The sequence below is a fragment of the Saimiri boliviensis genome, chromosome 12, assembly GCF_048565385.1.
Source record: "Saimiri boliviensis isolate mSaiBol1 chromosome 12, mSaiBol1.pri, whole genome shotgun sequence".
NCBI lineage: Eukaryota > Metazoa > Chordata > Mammalia > Primates > Cebidae > Saimiri > Saimiri boliviensis.
In genome coordinates this window covers 89,026,722-89,051,037 of record NC_133460.1, presented here as the reverse complement: position 1 = coordinate 89,051,037, position 24,316 = coordinate 89,026,722, and the positions used below count along the sequence as shown (strand labels likewise).

The 24,316-nt window shown below is 42.7% G+C and overlaps 1 protein-coding gene across 4 annotated transcripts in view; it reads right to left on the bottom strand.

Annotated features, from left to right (window-relative positions):
- The window catches only part of GSTO2 (glutathione S-transferase omega 2), a 32,557-nt gene that overhangs the window by 7,764 nt on the left and 477 nt on the right, over positions 1–24,316 (bottom strand). For 3 of the 4 annotated variants that reach the window (XM_074382849.1, XM_010333106.2, XM_039464968.2), the window contains exons 2-5: positions 19,092–19,356; positions 18,716–18,824; positions 15,222–15,444; positions 13,550–13,651 (exon numbers count right to left, since the gene is read on the bottom strand). In XM_074382849.1, coding sequence (XP_074238950.1) covers positions 13,550–13,651; positions 15,222–15,444; positions 18,716–18,824; positions 19,092–19,146 — 489 coding nt within the window. In that variant the 5' untranslated portion in view covers positions 19,147–19,356. The remainder of the gene's footprint in view (positions 1–13,549; positions 13,652–15,221; positions 15,445–18,715; positions 18,825–19,091; positions 19,357–24,316) is intronic. The other variant, XM_010333108.2, reaches the window with a different exon arrangement.

Genomic DNA, 24,316 nt, shown 5'->3' with positions numbered 1-24,316 from the left:
TCTCAAAAAAAAAAAGAAAAAAAAAACTATTTTAAAATGTTCTGTTCTCCAATTCCCTGAAAAATAAGACTACGGATGTGATGAGGGGTAGAGGGCAAGCAATGCAAATGAAGAGGAAGGGACTGCTTGGTAGAACGGGGGTGGGGGGTGGGGACACTGGTCCCAGGCCCTGCACGGGAGACGCTTGGCTGGAAAAGCACCTCATCTTCTGCGAGGGCCCCTCGGGCGCCCCTAGAAGGACGAAGGAGAACGTCAGCGTTTTGAGGTGCGCCCTGGAACACAAGGGGAAGGAGGAAGAACCCGGGGCTCCCCCTGGTGGCCATCAGTGAGAGGCACGTTGGCCGCGGCTCCCCAAGAACGTTCAACAGGAAGAAATCTGCAAAGTTTTTGAGAGATAAACAAGATCAGTAAGAGAAGAGAATCCCAGACTTCTCCAAACCAGGCATTCAAGAGAGCTCCAGTCTTCAACTCTTTGGTTCAGCCTCATTGAGCTTCAAACCTTGAAGCGGCCACCTCACCTTCACCACCATCTACACCATTGCCAAGAAATGCCAGATTGCCAATCCCAAAACAGCGTGGCGGCTCCCAGTGGGGGGACTACTGTACTTGCGGGAGAAGGAAGAAAGAGTTTTTCCACATGAAAATAGTTCTGAAAAAGCAGAAGCCATCCCCTACTCTCTGCCCCTGAAAAAAAGGCAGAAGCCATCCTCCACCTTCTGCTGCCCCTAAAAAGACACAAAACTACCTGCAAGTACATCAGCAATACTGGCCCTTTTCCAGAAGCAGCAGAAAAGTACTCAATGTCAGGGCAGAAATCTTTTATTAATATTTTTATTTTTGTGGGCACATAGTAGGAATATATGTTTATGGGGTACATGAGACATTTTGGTCCGGGTATGCAATGAGAAATAAGCACATCATGAAGAATGGGGGATCGACTCCCTCAAGCATTTATCCTTAGAGTTACAAACAATCCAATCACACTCTTTTATTTTTAATGTGCAATTAAGTCATTATTGGTGATAGTCACCAGGTGGTGCTATCAGATAGTAGGTCTTATTCATTCTTTCTATGTTTTTTGTACCCATTAATCATCCCCACCTCCCTGCCAGCCCACACTACCCTTCCTAGCTTCTGGTAACTATCCTTCTACTCTCTATGTTCATGAGTTCAATTGTTTTGATTTTTAGATCCCACGAATAAGTGGCAACATGCGATGTTTGTCTTTCTGTGCCTGGCTTATTATACTTCACACGATCATCTCTGGTTCATCCATGTTGCAAGTGACAGGATCTCATTCTTTTTATGACTGAATAGTACTCCATTGTGTTGATGTACTACATTTTCTTTCTTTTTTTTGTTTTGAGACGGAGTTTCGCTCTTGTTACCCAGGCTGGAGTGCAATGGCGCGATCTCGGCTCACCGCAACCTCTGCCTCCTGGGTTCAGGCAATTCTCCCGCCTCAGCCTCCTGAGTAGCTGGGAATACAGGCATGCACCACCACGCCCAGCTAGTGTTTTGCATTTTTAGTAGAGACGGGGTTTCACCATGTTGACCAGGATGGTCTCAATCTCTTGACCTCGTAATCCACCCATCTCGGCCTCCCAAAGTGCTGGGATTATAGGCGTGAGCCACCGAGCCTGGCCCTTTTTTTTTTTTTTTTTTTTGAGACAGAGTATCACTCTGTAACCCAGACTGGAGTGCAGTGGTGTGATCTCAGCTCCCTGTAACCTCTGCCTGCCAGGTTCAGGCAGTTCTCCTGCCTCAGCCTCCTGAGTAGCTGGGATTACAGGCATGCACCACCAGGCCAGCTAATTTTTGTATTTTCAGTAGAGACAGGGTTTTACTATGTTGGCCAGGTTGGTTGTGAACTCCTGATCTCAAGTCATCCGCTAGCCTCTGCCTCCCAAAGTACTGGGATTACGCAAGTGAGCCACCACACTCAGCCTGTACCACATTTTCTTTGTCCATTCCTCTGTTCATGGACACTTAGGCTGCTTTCAGATCTTAGCTATTGTAAATAGTGCTGCAACAAACTTAGGAGTGCAGTTATTTCCTTTTGTTTGGGTGTGTACCCAGCAGTGGGATTGCTGGATCATATGGTAGCTCAATTTTTTGTTTTTTTAGCAACCTGCAAATCATTCTCCATAATGGTTGTACTAATTTACATTCCCGCCCCAGTGTACAAGGGTTCCCTTTTCTCCACATCCTCACCAGCATTTGTTACTGCCTGTCTTTGAGATATAAGCCATTTTAACTGGGGTGAAATGGTATCTCATTGTAGTTTTGATTTGCCTTTCTCTGATGATCAGTGATGCTGAGCACATTTTCCTATGTCTGTTTGCTATTTGTGTGTCTTCTTTTGAGAATTCAGGTCTTTTGCAGGGCAGAAATGTTTTGAGTTCCTAAAAGATAAATGGAGGTCAAGATTTCAAATCTGAGATCCCTGCTAAAATTATATAGCGGAGGCTGAGCTAACCATGTGATGAACCAGTTCCCTGTAAAACAAACCTAGGGTACGGAACAAACCTCAGGCATATTTAAGACCATTTTCTCCTCTGGGAAGGAGCCTTAGAAGCAGGACCTGCAGCAGAACATGCCCCTCCTGCTGCCCGTCAGTTATGACCTAGATTCTCCTATGAAGATGCGGAAGACAACTTGTCAATATTTCAGGATTAAAGGACCACTCCAAAAATTCTATGCTGGCATCCTTGTAATTAGCTAATTCTTTTGTTCAAAATATATTCACAGGGCTGAGCTTGGTGGCTCACACCCGTAATCCCAGTACTTTGGGAGACCAAAGTGGGAGGATCACTTGAGCCCAGAAGTTTGAAACCAGTCTGGGCAACATGGCGAAATCCCGTCTCTAAAAAAAATACACAAAATTAGCCAGGCATAGTTGTGCGCACCTGTAATCCTAGACACTCAGCAGGCTGAGGTGGAAAGACCACCTGAGCCCAGGAGGTGGAGGCTACACTGAGCCATGATCATGCCACTGCACTCCAGCCTGGGTGACAAGAGGAAGACCCTGTCTCAAAAATAAAAAACAAAAAGACCACAATATATTTGTATGGTAGTGTCGGGGGAAAGCTAAGAGGGCAATGCTTGACCAGTCAAAAGTCTGTAAAGTGATTGGTGGTGGATGAAAATGACTAACAAGTCTGAAATGGGGAGAGGATTCCTACACATAAAACAGTGGAGGGAATCATAGCAGGAAAGCCTCACAGTACAATACTTTCAAATGCTTTACTTCCACCTGCAAAATATATCAGCTAAATTAAAAGTCAAAAGAAAAGAAAATGTGTTTTAAAATCAGTCAAACATCCTTTCTATGCAAGGAACGCTTTAAAAGGACCTTTAAAAATCAACAAGGAAAATTAGTAAGACTCTGCTGGGCAGACAGGCAAAGCCCCTGAACTGAACAGACAAGTTTTATAAGACCAGGAGCAAGAGGTGACATACTTTGGGGACATACCTTCCACTTCCCTGGCAATCAAATAAATATTCATTCGGTCAGCAACAAGGAACTACAGTACATCTCCACTGCGAATATTACTTAACAAGCAAATATCTTTTTGAATGAAATCTCCCACCAGTGAAAAGGAGACAGGGCAAAGGGCATTTTCACATACTGCTGGTGAGGGGCAAACAACACAAGTCTTTTGGGAAGCAATTTAGTGAAATACAGCCCACAGCTCCAACATGCTCATCATACCCTTTGATCTGGTAGCTCCACTCCAGAAAGTCCAGCTTAAGAACACAGTCTAAAATAGAGAGAATGCTTTTTATGCAACGAAGCTGTTGTTCCCTGCAGCCTCGTTCAAACTGGTAAAGGACTAGAAACAGTGTAAACACACCTAATTAGTGTGCTGGATAAATAACTTTATCGTTTATAAACATGGCAAAGTATGCAGACATTAAGTGTCTTTTTCTGCTTTTAAAAATTACATATATAATAGAGAAATACATGTCCATCATTTTTTTTAAAAAAAAATTCAAACACAGAAAACAGTGCAAAAGGCAAAATCTTCCTCCCCATCCCTGCCCTTAACCACTTTTCTTTCCCACCACAATTCTTTTTTTTTTTAGACAGAGTTTCGTGCTTGTTACCCAGGCTGGAGTGCAATGGCGCGATCTCGGCTCACCGCAACCTCCGCCTCCTGGGTTCAAGCAATTCTCCTGCCTCAGCCTCCCAAGTAGCTGGGACTATAGGCACGCACCACCATGCCCAGCTAATTTTTGTATTTTTAGTAGAGACGGGGTTTCACCTTGTTGACCAGGATGGTCTCGATCTCTTGACCTTGTGATCCACCCGCCTCGGCCTCCCAAAGTGCTGGGATTACAGGCTTGAGCCACTGCACCCGGCTCCCACCCCCTTCTAATCAGTCCCCTTCCCAGTGTGAGACACTATCAGGAGGTGGATGTGTTTCTCTCTAGATATTTTTCCAGCCACTTAGTTACATGTATATGCACACCTGCATGGTTACGTTTTGTTTTCTTCTACTAAAATGGTCTCATACCACCTGGATTACTGTGTGATCTACTTAATATTTCTAGGCAATCTTTTAATGTCAGTACACATAGATTTACCTCATTCGTTTTCAACCGTTCCACAGAATTCCACAAGACGGATATGATTTACTTAACCACTCACCGTCTAATGAATATTGTTTCTAATTTGTCACCGTCACAAATAATGCTGCTGCTCTAAGAAACGCTCTTATACATGTAAATAAACATTTATAGAATTTATAAAAATTGACCAGGCATGGTGGCTCCTGTCCGTAATCCAAACGTTTTGGGAGGCCAAGGCAGGTGAGTCACTTGAGCTCAGGACTTTGACACCAGCCTGGACAACAGAGGGAGACCCTGTCTCTACAAAAGTTAAAAAGAAAACCAGCTAGGCATGGTGGCACACACCTGTAGTCCCGGCTACTTGGGAGGCTTAGCTGGGAGACTCCCTTGAACTCAGGAATTCAAGCTTGCAGTGAGCCATGACTGCACCCCCTATTCCAGCCTGGGCAACCGAGTAAGACCCTGTCTCAAAATAAAAAGGCAAGAGGTGTGAGGAATCTTTACATCATAACAGTAACCAAGTTTCAACTACATAAAATATATAGAAAAGGACAGAAAAAACAACAACAACAAAAAAAGTCCCCAAGATATTTTTTTTTTTTTTTTTTGAGACAGAGTGTCGCTCTTGTTACCCAGGCTGGAGTGCAATGGCACGATCTCAGCTCACCGCGACCTCCGCCTCCTGGGTTCAAGCAATTCTCCTGCCTCAGCCTCCTGAGTAGCTGGGATTACAGGCACGCGCCACCATGCCCAGCTAATTTTTTGTATTTTTAGTAGAGACAGGGTTTCACCACGTTGACCAGGATGGTCTCGATCTCTCGACCTCGTGATCCACCCGCCTCAGCCTCCCAAAGTGCTGGGATTACAGGCTTGAGCCACCGCGCCTGGCCAGTCCCCAAGATATTAACAGTAGTTGTTTCCGGGTAGTGGGATTATGATTTTTTTTCCTTAGTTTCTGTGTTTTCCTGTAGTTTCCAAATTCTCTCTAATGAACAAGTATTGCTTTATACTTGGAGGAGAGTAAAATTAATTTTTAAATAATAAGAATAATTATTATTCTATTATTTACGTGATGGGAGAGGGTATATTAGAAGGCTATTGAAAGAAGTACAGCAAATATCAGTTTATCTAGAAAGCAGCTGTCAGAATTGGATGATGAATGAAGTAACTGACCTAGCAACAGCACTAATACACAACAAGGCATCCTGAGTCGGGGATAACCAGTTCCCGAGTGTGAAAGAATGGTGGCTACAACTAAAACGGCATGTTAGTAGACACGCTAAATCAGCTAGCAAATCGAAGAGAAATGACACGTGTTCATGTAAAAACTTTCCCAGTGTTCACAGCAGCATTATCCATGTTAGCCAAAGAGTGGAAACTTCCCAGACATGGATAAACGAAATGTGTGTATTCACACATGGGATGTTATTCAGCCATAAAAAGGAATGAAGGATGAACCTAAAGAACATTATGGCGTGTAAAAATAGCTAATGAAAGGCTACATAGTGTAGGATTCCACTTATATGAAGTGTCTAGAATAAGTCAATCCACAGAGGCAGAAAGCAGATTAGTGGTTGCGTGTGGCCAGGAGGATTGACAAGAAATGGGAAATGACGGCTTGTAAGTGAGAAGTTTCTTTGGGGGATGATTTAAAAATGCTCTGAAATTAAATAGTGGTGATGGTTGCACAACTCTCTTAATATACCAAAAGCCACTGAATTGTACCCTTGAAAAGGGTGAGTTTTGTGGCATATGAATTATATCTGAATTCTTATTAAACTCTTATTAAAAATATCTGGTAACAATGAATTTAGTTTGTGGACACATTAACTTAGTTGATAAAAAATTTAGCTTGTAGTCTGCTATATATAAAAGGCTACAGAAAATTATTTTCAGTGACAAATTAACCAGGTGTAAACTTTCTTAGGATATCAAAGGAGAAATCAAAGGAGATTTATCAAAGGAGAAACACTTAAGGAATATATAAATAATTTCTTCACTGGAAATTAATAAAAACTGAGAAAGAGCAAAGGCAAAACTAAACTAGGACAATATAATCTAACTTGGATAAATGTCTTTTTTGATGAGAAGAAAGGACAGATTAAACATTAAGATTACCAGGTGTAGTGGCTCATGTCTGTAATCATAGCACTTTGAGAGGCTGAAGTGGGAGGATCACTTGAGCCTAGGAGTTCAAGACCAGCCTGAGCAACATAGTGAGACCTCGTCACTGCAAAAAATTAAAACAAACAAAAAACAAAACAAAAAATAGTAGGGCATGGTGGCCTGCACCTGTGATCCCAGCTACTCGGAAGGTTGAGGTGGGAGAATCACTTAAGCCCAGGAGGTTGAGGCTGCAGTGAGCTGTGATTGCACCACTGCACTCCAGCCTGGGTGACAGAATGACACCCTGACTCAAAATAATAATAATAATAATAATAATAATAATTAAGATAATGAAGGCAGGCTCGGTGGCTTGAGCCTGTAATCCCAGCTACTCGGGAGGCTGAGGTGGAAGTGTTGCTTGAGCCCAGGGGCTCAAGACGACAGTGAGCCCTGACTGTGTCACTGAACCCCCACCTGGGCAAGAGAGGGAGACCCCCATCTCTTAAAGAGGAAAAGAAAAGAAAAGAAAAAATTAAGATTATGGGTGAAATTCAGAATCAATAAAGTATTTAACTACAGATGCTCCTGGGTGATGCACACGTAACTTATGCAAATTTGGCCTCATGCAAACTGCTACACACAAGGCACATAATCAAATTTGGCAATATGGGAAACTCTGCATGGAAATGCAAAGTGAAGCACCCCAAGGCAGGTGGTTGAATGCCAAGAAGCAAAATCATAAAGTGCCCTGTGGCTGCCGGCAGATGAAGACTTCAGTTGCTGGGCCAGTTCTCATCCCTCAGTGCTACTTCAGCATTATTTACGTTATCCTCTCTCTACTCTCCTTTACGGAGCTCTGATGATGACGAAGAAAGGACCAAGCAACAGTCAAGAGTGCAGAAACAATTCATAAGCCACAAACACTTTTTAGATTTAAAGCAAAACTCTGTAGCCTCAAGGAAATCTGACCAAATCCTACCTTGCACTACACTTGGATTTGATTGGACTACTTCCATAATGAAAATATTTTTGGCGAGCACTGATAAAAAGTGACACCAAGAGGTCCTGCCACATTCAAATCCACAAAGATCAAAGGAAGCCTGGCTCAAGTGTCATTTTGAAATGGGAAAGTCAATACCTGAAAAAGAATAAAACTAAAAACTGTGTGCTGCTTAAACTAACAATTCAGTAAAGGCTAGAAAATCTGCTCAAAGAAATAAAGTGCAGCAAGATAAGACAAGTGTTGTAGTTTTAAAACTCATGCCAGTGTTCAGAACAGGAAAGCCAGTGAGCAGGCTGCTAGTTTGATAAGAAAAGCAGCAGTAATATATCTCAAAGAATTGTAAAAGATATTAGAGAAAAATATGGTTATATAACAAGCACAATAAATCTTTGATTTTGATGGAATTTTTTTTGAGACAGAGTCTCACTCTGTAATCCAGGCTGGAGTGCAGTGGCATGATCATAGCTCACTGCAACCTTGACCTTCTGAACTCAAGTGATCCTTCCACCTCAGCCTCCCAAGTAGCAGTGACCACAGGTGTGCACCACCACATCCAGCTAATTTTTGTATTTTTTGTAGAGATGAAGTTTTGCCATGTTGCCCAGTCTTATCTCTCAAACTCCTGGACTCAAATGATCTGCCTGCCTCAGCCTCCGAAAGTGCTGAGATTATAGGCATGAGCCACTGAACCCACCTGAAACCAGATTTTTTTAAAAAAACAAAAACTTAAAAAGTTAGGCAATGCACTTATTTCAAAAGAAGAAAGTGACAGAGTTTAAGGCCACCAAAGGTGAACTGAGCCTTTTGTTTGAGGATAATATAAGCAGAAGATTATGCATGAAATCTTGGTTTGCTTATTACTCAGGAAGACAATGTGTATCTAATATGTTTTTAGCTCACATAAAATCCTGACAGTGCAAAACCATGTGAAAGAGTTGCGTAAATCAGATCATCTCCATTAAAAATATTCTGACAAATTTCAATTTCACTAGAATAAATATACTGGCATTTAAAGGAATGAAAGGAATGGGTCATATAATTCAAGTTCACTGGTCATGTTTGCAGATTTCAATACTGCCTCCATTGTAGTTACAGTTCTTTTGCTTGTTTGTTTTTAAGACAGGGTCTTGCTATGTCACTCAGGCCAGAGTGCAGTGGCATGATCACAGCTCATTGCAAGCTCAAACTCCTGGATACAAGAGATCCTCCTGCCTCAGCCTCTGTGAAGCTGGGACTACAGACACATGCCACCATGATTAGTTAACTTTTTCTATTTTTAATAGAGAGATGGTCTCACTGTGTTGTCCAGGCTGGTCTTGAACTCCTGGCCTCAAGTGATCCTCCCTCCTTGGCCACCCAAAGTGCCTGGATTATAAGTGTGAGCCACCAGGCCCAGCTGTAATTACAATTCTTGTTAACATTCTATGAGGCAAAACAACATTCAAACCTGTTAGGACAATGTGGAATTCTCAAGGGTTGTTAAATAGTGTCAGTGAAAGCTACCTACACAGAGGCTGGTTAATAATGGTGTTTCTGGGGCTCAGTTACTGAAGATAAAGTGAAACGTCTTATTCAATGACATGCTGGAGCCGACCACAACTTTTGCCAGCTCTTGAGTTTGGAGATAGCATATTGGTAGCTCAAAATTAGCCTTGGTGGAAGTATTTACACCACCCAAATCAGCAAATGCTATAAATCAGTGCTTTTTCTTTTTCTTTCTCTTTTCAGAGAAAATTGATTGTTAAACATTTATCACCTCACCACTGACGACATTCCTAATCTCTCTGGTTAAAGCTCATGGCCCATAAAACCATTCCAAAGGTCTAGCAGAAACCATACATTGCTCTTCTAAGCTCTGTCCGCACATGAATATCCCATCAACACCTCAAATTTGACAAAATGTGTCCTCCCTCAAACTCCTAATGAAAAGCATCACATTTACTGGCCACACACTTGGAAACCATGCTCGATAACTCCTACTCCTTCTTCAGATTCCATCTCATCTTAATGCCTCAAAATTTCTCTAATTAAACCTTCCTCTCCAGCCTCGTTAGTGGGGTGCTCTTTGTCCCTTCCCTGTCCCTGCTCTTGGTCACTCTAATCCATAGTCTACCATACTGCTGGGCTGAACATTTTTGTTTTTGAGACAGGATCTCACTCTGTTATCCAGGATGGAATGCAGTGGTGCAATTATACCGCACTGTAGCCTCAACCTCCTGAGCTCCAATGATCCTCCCACCTCAGCCTCCCAAGTGCCTAGGACTACAGGCATGAACCACATGCCAAGCTAACATTTTGCATTTTTTGTAGAAGTGAAGTTTCACCTTGTTGCCAAGGCTGGTCTCAAACTCCTGGGCTCAAGTGATCCTCCCACCTCAGCTTCTCAAAGTGCTGGGATTACAGGGGTGAGCCACTGTGCCCAGCTGGGCTGAATACTTTTATTTATTTATTTATTTTGAGACAGAGTCTTACTCTGTCACCCAGGCTGGAGTGCACTGGTGCAGTCTTGGCTCACTGCCACCTCCCCCTCCCAAGTGATGGACTAAATACTTTTAAAAGCATGAAGGAGTACTCCACTCTCCTGATTGACAGGCTTCAGTTACTCACCATCAACTCAGAAATAAAGTACACATCCCTGGGCACAGTAGAAAGGCCTTTTAGCATCTGACTTTCATCCACCCTCCACGTTCGCCTCTTACCAATCACTCCCTCGCTGCCAACCCCTCACTATTGTTTGCCAAACACACCAGACTCTCGCCCTTGCGCCTCTAATTCATCCTAAGACTCAACAGAGGCACTATCTACACACCAGCCTTCTCATATGCATGTCTCCAGCCTAGCACTCCACACACCCAGGTTTTAAATGGGCATAACAGCCTATCTCCTCATCCAGGCTTTGAGCCTCTTGAGGGTATTTTGTTGAAAAATAGTAAGTTTATGAATATTGATGAATGCTGAGTGTATCAGAGAATATATTGTTTGCTAGGAAGAACAGTGGCAAGGAAAACCTAGCCAACCACTTGGGGCATTTCAAAGTGGCAGGACAATGTATAAATATCATACACCGGTTAAAACAATTCTTTGAGATATCTGACCCTGCCCTTATGGCTCCCTGGTGGAGAATACCTTTTAGTTTGTCTGTAGTTAGTGGTAAGTGGGCAACAGCTGCCTATTTGGTATATTTTTGAGTTATGAGAAAATATAGAACACCTGTTCATTAATCACCTGCTAAGAGAGAATAAATACGTGGATCAGAATCTGCTCAGGGCCTTCAGCCTGGAATGCTGTCAGCCCCTGAGGCTCTCAGTTTGGAAGGCTGCTGGTCCCCCGGATAGACCCACTTTACTGTTCTATCTGGGTGTCTGCCTCTCATTGCCTTCAGCACTGCCTGTGGGGGGTGGAGGGAAGGGGGTCCCTCCAGCCAAGCTGGTTCTCCATAGTATTTAATTTTTTTTACTCCTAATACCTAGTGCTTTACTCCTAATACCTTTACAGAGAGGCTACTCCAATTTGCAAAACAGGACTAGTACCATTTGTACCCAAGAAGGTTGTTAGAAAGATTAAATGAGATAATGTATGCAAAGTATCTGCAGTAAGATTCATGGCACAAAATACTGGTTCACTTGCTCTGGAAAAGACCCCTGATTGAAGAAGAACCGTATCTCCATTATAATCCTGTACTTTCATGTAGCAATCTGTAATTTAGAAAGTTCATCCACCATCCCAATGGAGGTAGGAGGGAGTCTGATGAAAATGTTTCAATTACTGTATCTTTGAATTCAAAGAGGTTTTTTCCCCCCAGTTCCTTTCCCTGGTCTAGCATTTGTTTATCTGTGAGATCACTAGGCATGATGGGGTCCATGCAGCTGATCTTTAAAATAAAGACTATACATTCTCTATTCACACGATGTTTCAAACTTCTTTTTTAAAGCAGCAGCTTTCCTCTCTCCCCAAATGCCATCTTATCAGATGTCAGATTGAACACGGTGACTAAAGGCAGTGTTGACCTGAGTGAAGCAGTGTCTGGAACCATCTACCAGGCTTCCACTTGCTGGGCAGTCCCCTGCAGAACCCAGAGGCTCTGAGGAACACACATTTCAAAGCAATCCCTCATTTCACAGATGGGAAAACCAAGGCCCAGAAAGGTACAAGACCTCGCCCAAGGTTCTGGAATTCAGTAAGGCCAAGCCTAAGATCTAAGACTCTTTCCACCACATCATACGGCCTCTTCGGGGTCAAGGGCACAGTTGGTGACCTCAGGATAAAAGGTTGACATTTCCTACGCATGTCCATTTGTCATCCATAAATACTCAACTGTACAAATCTAAGATAGGCAACTGGAAATGGTAATACATTTAATCTGTTTCCACTTGATAAAGGTCAAATAAACTGGGGACAGTGGCTCACGCCTGTAATCCCAGCACTTTGGGAGGCTGAGGTGGGTGGATCACCTGAGGTCAGAAATTCGAGATCAGCCTGACCAATATGGTGAAACCCCATCTTTAAAAAAAAAAAAAGGTCAAATAGAAGAGTATCAATAGCCAGTCTTCCCTTAAGGGGATAAACATCATATTCTCTGGCTGCCAATAGAGAAACCACCCACCCATAAGGGGAATTTATCAGTTTCTGGAACAAAAATAAATGAAGTCAAATAACTGCCTTCCAGATTATTCTAGAAGTACAGAGTAAATAGATCCATTACTGCCAGGTTAATGAAGGACCTACTGGTAAAGAGTGCTCCTGCCACTCACACCCATTTTTCCCTTCTTCCTTAATTACAGACCCCTGATTTTATTCAGCGTATCCCAGCTAAAAGACTATCTTTCCCAGCCTTCCCTAAGATAGTTATGACCCTACAACTAAGTTCTGGCCAATGTAAATAGCCATTGGGTAGAATTTCTGGTAGGATTTAAAACCCTTTAGAGGGACATGGCCATTTGCCATTTTTTCTTTATATTCTCCTTTTCAGAGCCTGGAACTTGGATGTGATGGCTGCAGTGACAGCAGCTATCTTGTTATTTTGAGGATGATAGCCTTGTACTGTTGCGCTAAGGATGACAGGGCCCATAAAGAGAAAGAGCTTCAGTTCCTGATAACATCAGAAGAAGCCCTCAAAATAGGCCTTTAACTGTCTACCTCTGACTTTTTTTTTTTTTTTTAAGTTGGAGTCTTACTTACTCTGTTGCCCAGGCTAGAGTGCAGTGGTGCAATCATAGCTCACTGCAGGCTTGATCTCCCAGGCTCAAGCAATCCTCCTGCCTCAGCCTCCTAAGTAGTTGGTACTACAGGTATGCAACGTTATGCTTGGCTAATTTTTTAAAATTATTTTTGTAGGGGTGGGGTCTTGCTACGTTGCCTAGGCTGATCCTAAACTCCTGGGCTCAAGTGGTCCTCCCACTTCAGCCTCCCAAAGTGCTGGGATCACAGGTATGAGCCACTGTATGTGAGAGAATCAACCCTTATAACATCTGCGAGAATGTTATGTGAGAGATTAAACCCTTATAAACATGATTTTATAGTAGTTAGACTCCCTTTGCCAGCAGCCAAATACAATCCCTAACTTTTACAGACCTTGACCTCATTGGCAGAAGCTACAGAAGCCATGCAGAGATACTCAGGGAGATGGGGTGACTCTGGAAAAGGAAGCAACTCGTGACATGTCCTCCCAAACTCATCAGATTTTCCAGAATAATTCCAGAGGAGGTTAGAGAAGGCCAAACATACAATCAGATGATCAGAAGCCTGACTTACCAAAGTCTGGCAGAAAGAATAAGCCTGTGAAAGCAGGTGTCAGAGTGACCAGGTTAGTGACCCTGCCTGGCTTCCTCTATTGTAACTGACCAGGAGAGGGACCCCTTTTTATACCTCTTCCAGGTTGCAGAATTCCTGACGCAGGGCTGCCTTCAGGCCAGTGCATTCTCTCCCACATCTCAACGCTACCAGGCAGTTCTTGGTTAATTGTGGGACCTAATCAGAGGATACAGGTTCTCAGTGGAGAAGTCTTCGGAAACTTTATGTTCCTGCTCTGCCTGAACAGGCAGCAAAGCTTTATAACTCCAGCCAGCATCCACATACAGAACGCCCCCTGCCCCAAGCTCCCTGTGAGGGGCACTAGGTTACCTCTGTGGTTCCGGGAATCTACTTCTCAGTAGGAATGTACTTCTCTTTTTTTTTTTTTTTTTTTTTTTTGAGACAGAGTTTTGCTCTTGTTACCCAGGCTGGAGTGCAATGGCACAGTCTTGGCTCACCACAACCTCCCCCTCCTGGGTTCAAGCAATTCTCCTACCTCAGCCTCCCAAGTAGCTGGGACTACAGGCTGCGCCACCACACCCAGCTAATTTTTGTATTTTTTTAGTAGAGACGGCGTTTCACCATGTTGACCAGGATGGTCTCGATCTCTTGACCTCGTGATCCACCCGCCTCGGCCTCCCAAAGTGCTGGGATTACAGGCTTGAGCCACCGCGCCCAGCCAGGAATGTACTTCTCATAGTACCCTGGGAAAACAGGGTGCTTCAGGAGGGTTTCTGCAGTGCTCCTTAGCTGCTTGCATGTTATACATTCTTAGGCGGGACACTCAGCCTCTCTAAGACTCAGTGTCCTCATCTGAAAAGTAGATACGATAGCGGTACCCACTTCAAAGGGCAGTTGGATTAAAGGAGTTAGCCCCTACAAAGTAATTAGGACAGTACCCGGTACATCATAAGTACTCGATATAGGTCAGCTGTTAACATCATTGAGGTTTTTAAAAATTCCTTTTCAAAGACACCATCTTAAAATTTCTCCATTTTTTTTCATTATCGAAGCCATCACCATTTCTGTATTCTTCACATTTTCTGGACAGCAGGCACTCTTATACTTCTAAAGAGCATCACCGGCTGGGCGCAGTGGCTCACATCTGTAATCCTAGCACTTTGGGAGGTCAATGCAGGCAGAACACTTGAGGTCAGGAGTCCAAGACCAGCCTGGCCAATATGGTGAAACCCCATCTCTACTAAAAATACAAAAATTAGCTGGGTGTGGTGGCATGCACCTGTAATCCCAGCTACGTGGGATGCTGAGGCAGGAGAATTGCTTAAACCCAGAAGGCAGAGGTTGCAGTGAGTGAGATTACACCACTGCACTCCAGCCTGGGTGACAGAGCAACACTCTGTCTCAAAAAAAAAAAAAAAAGCATCACCTTCTAGGTGTAATATTTACACTCCATTACTTTTTACCTGAAGACAGAGAAATATTCCCTTTAAGAATCACCAGTTTTTGGTTCTTTCTATATTCCTGCTTCAAGTCACATGGAGATTGCCATGTCATAACCATACCTCCTGAGATTGCCAGTTGAAATGGAGAAGTACCTAGCAGTTAAGCCTTTAACTTTAATATCAGTGGCCATACTCTACCCTAATTCCATGCTAGGTAATCTCCTGAGGCTTACATGGTATCAAAACAAAACAGTTCACCATTGCTTGGCTTTAAAATGGATTGAGGTCTGGGAAAAACATACAAAGTAAAATAGAGTGTGAGTGGATTCTTAAATTGAATATACCTTATGAAATAGCTCCAACAACATCTTTTGCCAAGCTCGTTGATAAGGGTCATATGGAAACAGCTTCCTTCCTGGATAAGCGTCATCCAGGTACTCACAAGTGATAACAGAGTCATAGATCAGTTGACATTGGCTAGTCTCCAGGACAGGAATTTGGCCAAAAGGGTGCTTTGTGTAGTACCATTCAGGCTTGTTTTTCAGGTTAATGTTGACAACTTCATGTCTTCAAAAGCAAAAAGAAAACAAGACAGAACAAAAATGAGCGGCATCTGTGGGCAGGCACTCTGCTTGAAAGCAGAAGCAATCAGTTTAAAGGTTAAAATTTGCAATTAAGATTTTTAAAGTTTAAGTTTCGTATAAAATACATCATATCATCATCTTCCTTCCTTCCTGCCAGTAAGATGTGTTGGATGTTCTCTATGCCTTGTCTCAGTTGTTCCACATTAATTCCCCAAGAAGTAGGCTCACCTCATAGGAAAGAAGGCTCAAGGAGGTTGAATCTCACACCCAGTACCACCCACTAAGAAGTAGCAGAGCCGGCCAGGCACTGTGGCTCATGCCTGTAATCCCAGCACTTTGGGAAGCTGAGGCAGGCGGCTCATCTGAGGTCAGGAGTTCAAGACCAGCCTGGCCAACATGGCGAAACCCCGTCTCTACTAAAATATACAAAAAATTAGCTGGGCATGGTGGCAGGTGCCTTTAACCCCAGCTACTTGGAGGCTGAGGCAGAAGAATCACTTGAACATGGGATATGGATGTTGCAGTGAGCTGAGATCATGCCACTGCACTCCAGCCTGGGCAAGAGAGGCTCCATCTCAAAAGAAGAAAGAAGAAAGAGAAAGAAGAGGAGGAGGAGGAGGAGAAGAAGGAGAAAGAAGAGGAAGAGGAAGAAGAAGAATCATCAAGTAGTAGAGCCAAGATCAGAGCAAGGCAGACAGATTCAGAGCTCATGCACTTCACCATGGCATGAGAGAGTTTAGCACATTTTACAGCTTGAAAATACAGAATATGGCAAATTTTTTTTTTTTTTTTTTTTTTTGAGACGGAGTTTCGCTCTTGTTACCCAGGCTGGAGTGCAATGGCGCGATCTCGGCTCACCGCAACCTCCGCCTCCTGGGGTCAGGCAATTCTCCTGCCTCAGCCTCCTGAGTAGCTCGGATTACAGACACGAGCCACCATGCCCAGCTAATTTCTTGTATTTTTAGTAGAGACGGGGTTTCACCATGTTGACCAGGATGGTCTCGATCTCTCGACCTCGTGATCCACCCGCCTCGGCCTCCCAAAGTGCTGGGATTACAGGCTTGAGCCACCACGCCCGGCCTCCAGAATATGGCAAATATTAACAATTAAGAGCATGAGTTCTGGCATCAGACTGGGCAGTCTAGCTTGGAACCTTAACCAAATTCCTAACCTCTCTGTGTTCAGTGTTCTCAGTTATAAAATGGGGGCTAATAATTATACCCATCTCTTGGTCCTGTTGTGATGATCAAGTAAGTGAATATGTATAAAGTGTTTAAGACAGTGCCTAGCACATAAGCATGCAGTAACTTTTTAATTCTTCTTCTAATTATTAGATGTTCAAATAATATCATTATTATTTAGATGTTCACATAATACTATTATTATTTAGGTAACTATAAAGTTGCCAGAAGCATGAACATATGTTTAAAAAGTTGAAAGGAGCTGGGTGTGGTGACACGCCTGTTATCCCAGCACGCCGGGAGGCACTGAGGAAGGTGGATCATTTGAGGTCAGAAGTTCAAGACCAGTCTGGCCAACCTGGTGAAACCCTGTCTCTACTAAAAATACAAAAAAAAAAAAAGTGAGCCGGGCATAGTGGCACCCACCTGTAATCCCAGCTACTGGGGAGGGCGAGGGCGAGGCACAAGAATCACTTTAACCCAGGAGGTAGAGGTTGCAGTGAGCCAAGATCACACCACTGCACTCTAGCCTTGGTGGCAGAGTGAGACACTGTCTCAAAGAAAAAAAAAAAGAAAGAAAGAAAGAAAAAGAAAAAAGAAGATGAAAGGAAACAAATGGGAACATCTGTTGCTCAGTCTAGGAGATTGTCTTAAAAACCTAGAGCAGAGGCTGGACACAGTGGCTCACACCTATAATCTCAGCACTTTGAGAGGCCAAGGTGGGAGGATTGCTTGAGCCCAAGAGTTCAAGACCAGTGTAGGCCACATAGCAAGACCTAAAAAACCTAAAGCGGTAGGTCTCAACCAGAAGTGATTTTTGCCTTCCTTCCCCAGGGACGTATCAGAATGTCTGGAGACATTGTTTTGTTGTCACAACTGGAGGTGGGGATAGGGAAGAGCGACTCTGCTGTCATTGAATGGGTAGAGATCAAGGAGACTGCTAAACATCCAGTGATACAAAGGGCAGGTTCTATCCCATCTCTCCAGTGAAGAATTATCTGGCCCAAATTGTCAGCAGTGCCAAGGTTGAGAAACCCTGCCCTAAAGAAATGCATCAGCTCCTAAGCTGATAACTTACCACCAAATGGGGAAAACATCCAGTTATTGCTATTTTCCTCAAAAAAAGTAACCTTGAGTCAACTTAATTTAAGCAAAAGGGAAGAATCTGGAAATACATGCCCTACATACTCAACAAGTCAGATTTACATAATTTTATTTAAAACATCTCTTTATTGTCTTTGTATTTTTCTGACATGAGTCTGAAACTCGGAGGTCACCCCCTTGTGACGGACTCTCCAAGACAAGGGTTGGGAGCCTGGTGTGACATATTCTCAACACTCTAGCTCGGAGGCCAGCTGTATTATGCAGACCACACCCCAGCAAAACTGCTCTGCCTTCCAAATCCAGACCTGCTGGAGCTAGTCTTGCAAACTTCCTTCTGGAAGAATGTGAAACAATCTCTTGATAGCAATTCCCTCTATGTAATTGTTTGGAAAGATCTGTTCATTCATTTAACAGATATTTTTTAAGCACCCACTATGTGACAGGCTCTCTTCTAGCTCATGAATAAAAAAGAGTTCCTACCCTCGAAAACTCACATGGGTGAAGGGAGCTGGGGAGGGGAGACGGATGAACAAATCAGAAAATGTTGGACGCAGTAAGTTCAATAAAGAAAGGAAACAGAGGTACCTTTGTTTGATGTTTGAGGTGTGGTGGGGAACTACTTCGTGCAGCAGCTAGGGGAGGCCTCAGTAGCCTTGGCTGTGCGCTTCCTAAACAAACATTATGGGAGGGAAGCAGTTCACCAGCCCCGTCATTCAGTTTACTCTGTGCTGGCCTTGAAGTTTCATGCACAGGTGTGACTCAGAAAAGGGCTCTTAATTTCGGTAGGGCCTGCTAAAAAAAAAAAAGTCTGCCCTTTGCTAATTATTTGTTGACACTGCCTCCGGAAAATGGGACAGGGAGCCCCCTCTAAAATCTGAGCAGGGGGCCCCAGATGTTAAACATTCCCGGGCTCCTGTGAGGTCTGGGTTTGCTGGGGAAGAGAGGGGCCTCTGGGTTCCCGCTTCTCACCTGATGCCTTTGGCTTGGAGGACGAGGCGGGTCCTGTGAGAACAGGGGCAGAACCTCATGCTGTAGATGCGGATCAGGCCCTCTGGGACTGGCCCTGGGGGCTGGCTTCCTGCAGAGCAGCGGTGGAGGGTGACAGGGAAAGGAGAGGCTAGTCAGCCCGGTGGGGAAGGAGCTCACTCGTTTGCCCGGATCCCAGGATGGCTGTGCGAGCTCCAAGTCCCAGAGAGGACACTGCTGCCCGTGGCTTTTCTGCGGGGAGCTCTCCAAGTCCCTCCCTGCCCCACTGGTCTTCAGGTCAAAACCAGCAGCTCCGCCAAAGCCAACATGCCCGGTCACGCGGCGTCCCCAGCTCGTGGACTCCAAGGAGAGGACTCACCTTTCCCCAAGGCCTTGGCCGCATCCTCAGGCAGGGTCTCCAGGTGTCTGAGCATCGCCCGGCGCTCACGGTCGCCACCCGGTGGTTCGCCACCGCTGCCGCAGGCTCCAGAAACAGCTGCGCTCTGGCGTGCCCCTCCTGTCCCAAATTCAATTTTTGAACTGCTGGGTTCTGGCGGGGCAGAGGGGAGGCGATCTGGAGCAGGAACTAGGGTAATCTAACGTGGGGAGACATCGCCCCAGATTTGGAAGCCAGAAAGCAGGAGCTGGGAAAAAAAAAAAAAAAAAAAACACCAAAGTAACACCTGAAAAGCTTCCCACTTGCTTCGAATATGTGCTTAGAGCTTTGCAGGAGCCTCATCCATATCAAGAATCCCTCAAGTGGGCATTTAAACTCCAACATGGACTTGAAGAGAGTTTAATCAAAATTGACTAGGATATCGCTGACTTTTTCTTTCCCATTCTGAATCTCTTGCATCACTAAGACAATTGGCCACACTTCTGTAAATAAGTACAGCTTTCAAAAATAGGCCGAGGCCGGGCGCGTTGGCTCACACCTGTAATCCTAGCACTTTGGGAGGCCGAGGTGGGTGGATCACCTGGGGTCAGGAGTTCAAGACCTGCATCGCCATCATGGTGAAACCCCATCTTTAAAAAAAATACATATATATATAGTAAGGCCAAACATTCTCATGACACAGCAACTAAGAAAGAAAAAGTCATTGATGTTGAAATCTCACGTGCCCCGGAGAGTGAGTACCTCTTAGACACCTAGACATCTTTGGTGTCTAGACACCTCACATTTTGCACCCTAGACACTTGACTTGCCTCATCGCACTCCGGGCCCTACTTGTGAGTTGTTACCCAAGCTCTGAAAAACTGGCAATGAAGAAAATTAAGACACCTGGAGGCAAAGAACAATTTGTGAGCTCCCCACCTTCCCCAGCAAAAATGTTTGAGAAAACTCTTTCTAGTTGCTAAGGATACACTGCCAACAGTCCAGCCATATAGGGACCACTGGCGCAGCTTTTCCGTCTAAGTGAGATAATGGAGGTGGCTTTGGCTCTGACACTGATAAACTGAGATCCTGAATTTCAGCAGGTGAAAAAATAACTCCTTGAGTTTTCCAGGAATGAGCTGATGTGGAAATTGCTTGTAAACGCATTTTGTGGGATTAACAGGTCATGAAGGAAAGAAAAATATTTTATGTGTCTCGATCATACTGACTAAATTATTTCTGTAGATTACCTTGATTCCTACAATTGCTCAGTCAGGCAACTCATATTATTCCTACTTTTCAAAATAGAAAACAGCTTCAGAAAAATAATATTATTTGTCCAAAGTGACCAGCTAGAAGGGTTGAAGAACTTTAAAAGTCCAAAGCCTGACTCGTTGTCTTGGCCTTTAAAGCTGGTAACAGTGTTGGAAGGGAAGGATTTTAAGTCCAGAAAAAGATATAGCACATAATGGCTGCTCAACAAATGGGAGTTTAATCTAAATATCTTTTATTAAAATGACAGAACCTAATTATGTAGCTTATGAGTAGGTGCTGTTTGGCCTTTGGAGTTCCAGTCTATCCAGAACTTCCTGGTTAATAATAGTGTTAACATTTTTTGCTAGTGAATGAGAATCTTTGCAAATCTTCAGAATAGTGACTCAGCTACATTTTTTGCTGTCATTTAATGATTTCATGTGAAATAAGCTCAGATAATAATATGGAATGTACTGTCATTGTATAAGAATCAGGAAATGGCAAAAATGTTTGAATAAATGTTCTCTGAAAATAAAATGCATATATATCAGCAAGAAATTTGGAGAAGACATACTGGTTCCTGGCTTTTGTTAAGCTGACAACTTTTCATTTAGGAAGACAGAGAAAGTAATAGAGTAACTTCTACTACTTTGGAGCTAATTCTGATCAAGAAGGACAAAACTGGATGGTAAAATAGAAGCAAGAAACATAACCATGTCATGTTAAAGCTCCTGGTAAATAAAGAGATGATTTCTGGGCATACACATGTATCCCTCATATAAACAAAGTAGATTTCAAAATAGTTGACAAAAATATATTCATAGCCTAAAAAAGAAGGCCATAAGAGGAATGCAACATCTAAAAATCAAACTAAATTATTACTAATATGTATTTAGTGCTTCATGTGTAGTGACTCATTTAATTTTTTTTTTTTTTTGAGACGGAGTTTCACTCTTGTTACCCAGGCTGGAGTGCTATGTGCGATCTCGGCTCACCGCAACCTCCGCCTCCTGAGTTCAGGCAATTCTCCTGCCTCAGCCTCACGAGTAGCTGGGATTACAGGCACGCACCACCATGCCCAGCTAATTTTTTGTATTTTTAGTAGAGACGGGGTTTCCCCGTGTTGACCAGGATGGTCTCCATCTCTTGACCTTGTGATCCACCGGCCTCGGCCTCCCAAAGTGCTGGGATTACAGGCTTGAGCCACCACGCCTGGCTTAATTCTTAAAATAGTGCCATAAGTATTCTATTTTGATTCACTTAAAAGATGAGTCAACTGAGACTAGTGAGGTTAAGCACATCTCAACTAGTAAGTGCAAAAGGGAGGATTAGGAACCCTGGAAGTTTAACTCCAGGGGCAACAATCTCAACCAGAATTTTAGTCTTTATCAGTTGCAATGAACTGAATGTAAATAAGTACAGCTTTATGTACTTATGGTTGGCAACATTTTTTCATATATCAAATATTTTAGATTTTTCAGGCCATCTGGTCTCAACAACTCTATACTTGTAGTATAAAACCAGCCATAGATAATAAACAAATGGGTGTGGCCATGTTTATTTATATATATCTATTTTAATAGACTTTATTTTAAAAAGTTTTAGATTCACAGCAAAACTGAGCAGAAAGTAGAGATTTCCCATATACTCTGTGTCCCCACACAGCCACAGTCTCTTTCACGATCAATATCCCAATCAAAGAGATACACTTATTACAATCAGTGAACCCATACTGACACATTATCACCCAGCATTCATAGTTAATAATATTAGGGCTCACTCTTGGTAAATTTCATATAATTTTCACATATCACATTGTGACTGTTTTTTTTTTTCCGCAACCATTTAAAAATGTAAAAAATCATTTTTAGATCTCGAGCTACACGAAAACCAACAATTGGTTCGATTTAGCCCAATGGCCCTAGTTTGCCCATCCATGGTCTCTGAACAATGGTCAAACTGGGAATTCCATTTGTAAATTAAAAGGTTCCCGGATTTACCTGTCTACTTTGCCAGAAGAGGATGATTTTCCAAGTTTTGTTTCTTCATTCCTACCTTTTAAAAGAAACTAACTCTGAGAGTTGGGAAATGTTTCTTAAAAGTGTATCTGTATGTGGGAGACCAAGTTCTGAGCGCCAAGTTAATTTGGTAGAGTTAGAAGACAGGGATGGAAACTGTTCTCCTCTAATGGCAAGCAATCTAGTGTCGAGGCTCTCAGAACAGGCTCTGGAGCCCAAAGGACTGACTTTTTGAGACCTAGCTTTGGCACTTAGGTGAGCTATCTAATCTTTTTGACTTTCACTTTCCTCACCTGCAAAATGAGAACACCAGTAATACCTACGTTATGAGTTGTAGTGAGTATTGAATCAAATCGTCCAGGGCATCATCAGTACAGTAAGAGCTCAGTATATGTCAAAGTGGATGACAAACGCTAATTAGTAAAAACACATTTTTAATAGCAGAGTGCATTCCAATTTTGTTTCCATAAAGGTGAAGCACATTGTGATTCAGTTACCAGTTTAATGCTAATTGAATGGACTGAATGCTGCAGGCTATGTTTCAGTAATGTGGTTTTTACTCTTACCTCTGAACACTGTACCTTCCCTAGAAAGAGTTTAATTATGACCTTTAAGCTTATCCCTACTTTCTTCTGAATACTCAACAGGTACTTCTTTGAAATCCTCTTTGCAAACTTTCCTTCTATGTTTTTTCATGTTTACACCTTTATTGTGCTGACTCACTCAATCATGAAACATATTGTAATTAGACCATATTAAACCTACTCCAAATCCATTTTCAGCCACCTGAAATATAATCGGATCTGTTCTGAAAATGTTTGGGTCTTTGGTCATGAGTAATTAATGACTTAAGCCTTCTAGGAAAATAATGTTACCAAAGAAGTAACTTACACTCTATTTACATGCATTTGAGAAGAGAATCTGTGGTTTGCATTTGGCAACTTTTCAAAATTTTTTGTTATGTCAGTCTCTTGATAGTAGCGGAAACTGGAGTACATTTCTCTTAATACTTTAGAAGCCTAATTTATATGAAGGATTATATTACTGGGTGTTCTCTTATTGTTCAATGAGTTCAAAAAGTGATACAAGTTAGGAAAAAGATTCTATTCTCAAATGTGCCTATATTCAGAAGAAATTTCATATTACCAACAGGGAAATCAGGGTCAAACGAAGCTTTTTAAGTATTAGATTCTGCTTCCTTATCCCTATTTCTCTTTACAACTTGGGGAATCAAAGAAAAAAAAACTTTTAAAATGAATATTTTGTGTAATGACATTTGAATAAGGCAAATTGTCAAGATCCTGAAATCAGCAAAAGTAAAATAATTTGTAAAATCAAACACAATACATTGAGTTTGGAAAAAGAACATCAACTCCTGTTAAATCCCAGGAATAATGGTGTAGTCAAAAAGATACTACCCTCTCTGAGATATGTTGGATAAAAAGAGACCGGAACAATAGCACATGTAAATTCATCTCAAGAACGGTCTTACTGTAAGACTTCAGGCTAGATTCTAATCTCTTCAACATTTATTAGCTGGGTGACCTTGGGCAAATGACAACTTTCCGGTGTATTTATATGAAACTCGTAGCTAATAGTACCAGCACATTATGTGGTTTGCAAAGGCTTCATTCAGAAATTGGATGAGAAACATTGAATGTTTAGCATGTGTCTGATACCTAGTAGGCGTTCAACATTAGCTATTACTATTTTCATGATTATTTAAATGTAGCAGGAAAGACTTCTCACAGTCATCACAAAGACAGCATATTCCTGGAAACCAAATTCCCCTGCCCGCCAGTGCGTTAAACACGTAGTACTCATGGTGTTCCATGCAAGGCTGAGAACTGGTTATCTGGGGTGGTCTCCACCTGTTTTCAGCCAAATCAGAAAAATAAGAACACCTTAATTTAAGTTAAAAGTATGCGGTTTAAAGACCTTTTCTTCGTTCTTAGG